At 43.1% G+C, this 7,741-nt stretch overlaps 1 protein-coding gene across 4 annotated transcripts; it reads left to right on the top strand.

The window, feature by feature from the left end:
* Positions 1-3,253: 3,253 nt before the first annotated feature.
* tra2b (transformer 2 beta homolog) lies at positions 3,254-7,741 on the top strand. 4 transcript variants are annotated; one of them, XM_079277473.1, is made up of 9 exons: positions 3,264-3,386; positions 4,648-4,780; positions 5,227-5,372; positions 5,514-5,676; positions 5,808-5,996; positions 6,094-6,209; positions 6,912-7,154; positions 7,242-7,312; positions 7,400-7,741. In XM_079277473.1, the coding sequence occupies exons 2-9, from the start codon at positions 4,739-4,741 to the stop codon at positions 7,408-7,410; spliced, it is 981 nt and encodes a 326-aa protein (XP_079133599.1). In that variant the 5' UTR covers positions 3,264-3,386; positions 4,648-4,738; the 3' UTR covers positions 7,411-7,741. The 4 variants fall into 4 exon arrangements, with proteins under 4 accessions (XP_079133602.1, XP_079133599.1, XP_079133601.1 ...); XM_079277476.1 differs by lacking the exon at positions 4,648-4,780 and having other exon boundaries at positions 3,254-3,386; XM_079277475.1 differs by lacking the exon at positions 4,648-4,780 and having other exon boundaries at positions 3,277-3,395.

The following is a 7,741-nucleotide window of genomic DNA, read 5'->3' on the forward strand; positions in this document are numbered from 1 at the left end:
AGTGTATCTGAGTAAGAGTGCAGTCTGTGTGTGTGGTGAAAGTGCGGAGATAGAGGAAGTAAGCAGAGTGTTGGCTTGAAGGGATGGGGACATAACAGAGGTTGAGAAGGAGCTCGTGCAGGGTAGCGGTTGAGTAGAAAAGACACAAAGCATAATCAGGATGAAGGATGAGATCAATAATCATTTTATAAGCAAGTATGTACTAAGTAAAGTGATTAACAACTGTAACTGTGATTATGATAACGAATCTGTGTTAGAACTGTATGAGTGTGGGAAAAGGGGAAGTGAAGAATGCAGAGACGTTAGGATTGCAAGATCAGGCCTACGGAAGGCAAGGTGATTTCCACACCTCCACAGAATAAGCACACACAGATAATGATGAAGAATGAATCATGTGCCGAGTAAGGGGAGGGGGGGTCCAGATAACCCAAAGGCATTATAAAAGAAGTGACTTGCAAACAGCCAGCGGGATAACGTCGCAGGAGCCACCCTAGTGCTCCACCGGAGAAGACACTGGACTTCGCTCGACAGGCGCATCGGTGGACTTCGTCTCTGCTCAAGAAAAGAAAGAAGAAAGAAGACAAAGAAGAAAGAAGACAAAGAAGAAAGAAGACAAAGAAGAAAGAAGACAAAGAAGAAAGAAGACAAAGAAGACAACCCTTCGTGAGCAAAGATTGAAAGATGGAGAATCACCGATCCCCCCTGCTCAACTTTAACAACTGGACAACGAAAGAACCACAGCCGCCCTAGAGACTTTGTACTGAGCCTCGAAGATCACTGAACGGACTTCGTTTGCCGCGCAGGAAGGAGCGAGGAAGGTCTGGCAAGACCCTCGCCCCTGACAACTCCAAAAAATAACTTTTCATCGCACCTTTGAAATCCAGCTCCAACCGAGCCGACTCTGCATCAAAACAAATGAGTATAACCAGAGAATTGAAGGTATGGAATCAAGTGTTGTAATATTATTTTATGTGAGCTGTAGCTTTGCCCCTGCTAAATAAATACATCCTGCAATAAATATCTAATCTGCATTTAAAGTAAATTTCTCAAGTGCATTCATTTTGCTTAAGTAGTAAATGTTCCTCGTGGCAGTAAAAAGTTAAATCTATTGTATGTCTAACAACTGAGAGTTCCGAATGGTTATCCTAGTGACCTATCCACTTAACAATCCCTTACGGTTTTAGATGTAATCCTAGCCGTTAAAACCAAACCTGGCAATTTACAAAGAGCCCGGATCCAAAAGAGGGAAGCTGCCATAACTGACGCGACTGGTAGGAGCGCCCGGGGCCAGGAGGAAGCAGGGTAGACGTCAGGAGTAACGGTAGTTAGCAGAGCCAGGCGAGTTTCCTCGCAAGAACACCAGCTCGCCAATCTTTTAACAGAGAGCTGAGTCAGTAGGTAGCCCCGTATCGGGCCAGAGAACCCCCGGATCTAACACGTGGCGCCCAACAAGAAGAAGAACCCCGGCAGCCGAGAGAGGCTGTCGTTCGTGTACGAAGGACCCCAGGAGAAGAGACTTGGGTAGAAAGTAACGCTGCCCAACGCTCAGTGAAGTCCGATTGCGAGACATCCACGCATCGAAGCTGTGCGTGGTATTTACAAGCCAGCACAGGAGAAGCCGCAGACGTCGGAGGACCATCGACCAGAGACATCCGACGCTGTGAGGGGCCAGAGCCTGACCCCATCCCTTACTCAACGTGCGACGAGAGGCTTTATGAGGAAAGCAACTCGAGACAACAAAGACAAAGACAAAGTCCAAGGTGCAAGAGCAGCAGAACGGACCAGACGTTCCAGGGACCGGCCGGCAGACGGAGGCGACCCAGCGGGACGAGCCAGCGGCCCCGATGAAGGATCGCCACCAGACGGCAGCGAGGACCAGAGAGACGACGCGGCAGAACGAGCGGCATCGGGAGAACCGACACCGGATGAAGACAACAGAGGCAACGTCCAACATCAGGTCATCCTGTACGGAAGAGGATGGACCACCTGGGACGCTGCCATCCAACAACACCTAACCGACCTACATCAAGAAGTAAGTAGGGTGTCGGTTGGAGAGAAAGTAGAACAAATGTGCAAAAAAAGAAGGGGGGTACCTAGCTCCCCTCCTCCACAAGTCTGGGGTGGCTGTGGCAGTGGTAGAGTGTCCAGACCCCCCGAGAGGCAAGAAGCAAGTGGGAGAATGGCTAACCTGGTGGCTTGTGGTAATGAAAACCATCAAGGGAAAAATAGTCACCGTGATCAGCCCCTCAAAAGACTACGATTCGATTGTGAAGATCCTGGCAACAGAAATGGGAGCGAAGGGCCGAGAAAGTAATGGCTAAGCGGGCGCGGGAGCCCAGGACAAACACCACCCCCGCCTATGGTGTTGACTTCTCCATGGCTGCAAGGCGCTCCATGACGCGCTCCGATTTGGAGGGGCGGCCTTAAAAATGAGAATAAGACTACCTCCGGCTAAGCTTGCTATGCTTAAAAAACGCGCTATAAAAGTAATAATTAATGAAATCTTTGTGTTCACCATCATTGCAGGAGGATGCCCACTGCATCTGCTGTGGAATCCTCACGGAGCAGACATTGCACCTATGGGAGGTAACCCCAGCTCTGCCACATTGGGATATTGCCAACAATGTGGGAAACATCTTTATTTTTGAAAACATGGTCTTAATTGCTCCCGTGTGAATGTATAAAATTGCTTGTTATATCGTTTATATTACTTTTTTTTTATTCATTTAAAAAGCCCTTAAATATAACATTTGCTAAATGTTCTGATTTAATTTCCTTGCTAAAAGAAGAATTACATAAAACATGCAGATTCTCTTTGAAATAGTGCACATTAACATGGTTGATTGTTTTCATATAGATAGATAGTTACTTTATAAATCCCACAAGGGGACTATAGTTTCATAAACCAGTACATCTCCTACTGAATTTCAACAGTATAGCATTTAATGTTTTCATTTAGATGACACTGTCGTTGACAGTAGGCTTGACTGTAAATCCTTCAAGGTTCATTCGCAATCTCAAACTATTTACAACCATTTCCCCAATGTTTGTGTTTCTCAGTAGTTTACTATGTTATTTGGATATACACAGTCAAATAGTCAATATGGATCTAGCTCTTCAAGAGGCTAAAATTAGTTGAAGAAACTATAAGAGTATATGTTGGAAGAAAGTAGCTTAATTGCTTATCATACTCATGTGCCCGGCCGCTGCATGCATCGCGGAGGAGGGTTTTTATTATAGACCCTAGTCTAGTAGCTGCTGCAGCACACACACACGCGGTTGTAGCTAGCTAGCTGGTTAGCACAGCGGAATTAAAAACCTGATATTGTAATATATATTCGGTGGCACTAAAAATGAGCGATAACGGCAAAGGTTACGGCGAGCGGGTACGTATGGTCTCTGTGAAGGCTTTAAAACGTTTTAATTAAGCTAGCGTTACAGCTGAAATGATAACACTAACGTTACGTTAACAGTCTTCACATTGTGTGGACTAACGTTAGCTAGCTAGCTAGCTAGCTCCACTCTCCAGACAAAATATCACTGGATTATTTTATGAAACATGAACATGTCAATTTTATTTTAGATTTATTTATATTAAGGCTAGATGTCTCCACGAGGGCAAGCCAATGTAACGTTACTGTAAATTATAACTGCTGCTAATACCAGTTAGCTATCTCACTAGCTAGCTAGCTAACGCTCGCTGATCAATGTTAGCTAGGCCGCAACCATGTTGTTAAAACCCAAACCGCTAATCGTTAAAGAATGAGTCATTTGGAACCAGACATTTAGCATAACGTTGGCAGATCTCGTTATTTAAGCAGTCAGACGTACGAGCTGAATATCTTGAATAGCTAACGATAATTCTACAGTGTGCAGAAACTATAACGTCAAAGAATACCATTTTATATCGGTATAAGGCTCATTCTGTATCTGAATCTGCTTATGGCAACTAACGTTATATGTCAACAAACGGCCTCAAGATGTCTTCTTATCAATTTGCATTAGGTAACTCACACGTTCAGCCCTCGTGTTGCATAGTAGTTTTAGTTAAAGTAAATGGTTAATACAAGGTCACAATGTGTATATGTGTTTGTGTGCATGTCAAGAAAATGTATTTTTACTCCCAAGATGTTATGTCTGCGCAGATGATGCATGTTAACACAAGTGATTGGCAGAAGCATCTTGAGGTCGTTAGGGATAAGTTAGGCCGAATTGTTTTTGTTTTATCAATGTTTGTGGGGTTTAATGTTTAGTAAGTATTATACACATTCAGTGGTTTGACGTACATTTGGATTCCTTAGAGGCCACTTTACATACATTCTTTGAACACAATATATTTATTGCAAAGGGAATTGTAAGTTAAAAATATGAGGTAAACCTAGCTCATATTAATCTACAGGTGTTTGACATTTAAAAAACACAACCAAGATGCCTCTTAGAGGTTCAAAATGAAAGTGGTCGATATGACATATCAGTAAATATAGAACCACTGAATGTGAAATATTTATTGAACTTGACATTAAAGGATTGTATTGTGTGGTCTTAAACATTTCCATGCATGTCATAGGATATAATAACACTAAGTTGAATGAGGGTGCCGTTTTTAATCGTAGTCATATATTCTCCATCCTTTTCTTTTTCATAAAGGTTAAGAAGAAAGTGCGGAAGAAGTCCACTTAATTTTCAATAATATGAAGCTCTGATGTGTGAAGCTCAATTGTTGAGTGCATGCTAAAACATGAGGAGGGAAGAAGTATGGGCAGTGTGTGAGATGGGGGAAGTAAGAAGAAGTAAAACAATTGAAGAAAGAAGAATAATGTGAAGTAATGAAGTTACAGAAATGAAGTCGGTAATCTGGATAAGGCCACAGCGCTAAGTAATTTTCTGGTCTGTTTGTCAAATGCGTGCATGTTCTTGTTATTGAATACAACAAGCAGTTTAAATCATTGCAATTTTTTTACACAACTGACAAATTCCTGTTAATTCATCATGTTTCCAATATAATTGAATTGATTTAATGTAATTCTGTTGCTATCATATTATCCATGTCAACCAAATAGCATTTACCTGCATTCCTAATCCACTATCCTGTTTTCTGTACTTTTCACAGGATAGTCTTAATTACTACATAGAATTATTTAGGCAAATTTCTCAGTCTGTCCTCTCAATGACGCTGATAAGAGGTGTGTTGGTGTGTGTGTGTGTGTGTGTGTGCGGTTCGTTCAGGGGTCTCGCTCTGCGTCCAGGAGTGTGAGTCGAAGGGGCTCTGGGAAGTCGGCAAGCCAGTCACCCGCCCGGTCACCTGCCCGCTCGAAAGAAGGCTCCCGCTACTCCCGCTCTAAATCTCGGTCTCGGTCCAGGTCAAAATCAGGGTGAGCGACTCCACATGCATCTATACAGTCACCATTGCGTATATAGATGCATATGTGTCTCTTTTAAGCAGCTGTAGAGAAATTGAAGATGAATATCTCACAGAACCAGTGTGAATGTTAGAAGTGATTCTGTCTACACAGGTCTCACTCCCATCGGGGCTCGCGGAGACACTATAGCCGATCTCGCTCCCGCTCGAGGTCCTATCATCGGCGGTCTCACAGTCGGTCCTACAGTGGAGAGCGCCGGCGCAGGAGTCACAGCCGCTCACCGATGTCCAACCGCCGCAGGCACATCGGCAATCGCGTAAGTCAGCTTTGCTTGTGCTCTTTCTGCATAATGTCTGACTGTATTCAATCTCGGATCCTAAACACTACTACCTTTTATGTTTTGTGTATGAAGGACTCTTCAGAATGTTAATACCTGTAAAATTGCAGGCTAATCCGGACCCAAACGGTTGCGTGGGAGTGTTTGGCCTGAGCTTGTACACCACAGAGAGGGATCTGAGGGACGTCTTCTCTAAATACGGCCCCCTGGCGGACGTCTCTATCGTGTATGACCAGCAGTCGAGGCGCTCCAGGGGCTTTGCTTTCGTCTACTTCGAGAACAACGGTGACGCTAACGAGGTATAAGAACATGAGTCGTGAAAAGTCCCCTGACTGACGTGTTCCTGGAATATGTTCTGGGTCTAAAGAGGCCATTTGTATGTTTGTTCTCTGTCAGGCAAAGGAACGAGCCAATGGCATGGAGCTGGATGGTCGTAGGATCAGGGTGGACTTCTCCATTACAAAAAGACCTCACACCCCTACCCCTGGAATCTACATGGGTCGGCCCACATAGTAAGGCGTCTTAGTGTTTGATTCGATTTTCTTCTCATCTATCAAAGATGAATACTTATACAGTTTTTTTTAATGCTTTATTTATATGTATTTTTTATTTATCAGATAAGACATTGAGATAAGCCATCTCAAGGAAAAAAACTAAAACTATATATATATACACGCACACACACACACACACACACACAATGTGCATAATAATGTGTTTCAAGCATACATAGGATTGACCATCTGTAAAGAGTTCATAGTTCCAAGCCAGGCTATTCACATAGTTTGTAAATGGATACCAGGTTTTGTAAAATCTATTACTGGAGCCGTTGAGGGTGCATCTGATATGCTCTGCTTATAATTTCTACAATATTACTGCCATTTATTGAATTAACTCAGCTCTGGTTACTCTAGTTTGACTCAAATGAAGTGACAAATATATTGGAAGTGTATCATTACAGGTGAGTAATCACTTCTTCAAGACCGGTACGTGTCATGACATAAACAGAATTTGTCTTTTTAATTAATTAATCTAAATCAAAGTTACAAAGTAAACACAGAATACTGCCTTTAGAACCAACGATGTAGAACTTCCAGCTGCAGAGCTCAGTCAGGAAGAAAGAACAGATTATGTGAAGGAGCACTTAAATTTAGTTTATTTAAATCCAAATAGGTTGTAAATAGAATCTCATCTTTGCATTGTCTTCTGTACAGCGGTGGTGGAGGCAGCGGCGGTGGTGGAGGAGGAGGAGGAGGTGGTGGCGGCGGCGGCGGCGGTGGTGGTGGCAGTAGTAGTAGTGGTGGTGGTGGTGGTGGCGGCGGCGAAAGTAGTGGTCCACGTGGTCCTCGCCGCAACTCTCGTGACTATGACCGTGGGTACGACCGTGGATACGACCGTGGATACGACAGAGGGGGCTGTGACCGCTATGATGACAGGGACCACTACAGATCATACAGGTGAATATCTCACATTGTTTTGATGGTAGTCGTTCAGATTAACGATGGGAAAGTAATTGTTAAAATGTTAATTTTGTCTCATTTCAGAAGGCGATCTCCGTCCCCATACTACAGAGGGGCTTACAGGTCTCGGTCCAGATCGCGGTCTTATTCTCCTCGTGAGTCCTTCTTTAGTAAATGATCCACTCTTCTCATTGAGGCATTAAACAGGTTGCAATGGGTTTAATCACTTTTTGGTTCCACAGGTCGCTATTGAGCGTTGCTGTGAAGCCCCTCCCACTCCCACAGACGGACAAGAAATGTTTGAGTTGAGGAATGATTGATTTCACAATATATCTTCTTTCTTAAGGAGATCTTCATACTTCTGTTTGCTAACGTATATATGACGAGTAAATGTATACTGGGATCAGTTTTGAAGCAGTGTCATTTGACATGACTAAGCTGTCCCCTCATGTTTTTAATTTTAAATGTATAGGCAACAACTGCCATTCAAAAATATATGTTAATGTTTTTATTAATGTATTTTTTGTACACGAGTGAACATTCATCTTTGAACCGATTTAAAATAAATATGCTTTTTATTTTCA

The sequence above is a fragment of the Melanostigma gelatinosum genome (genome assembly GCF_949748355.1).
Source record: "Melanostigma gelatinosum genome assembly, chromosome: 10".
In the NCBI taxonomy this organism is placed as follows: domain Eukaryota; kingdom Metazoa; phylum Chordata; class Actinopteri; order Perciformes; family Zoarcidae; genus Melanostigma; species Melanostigma gelatinosum.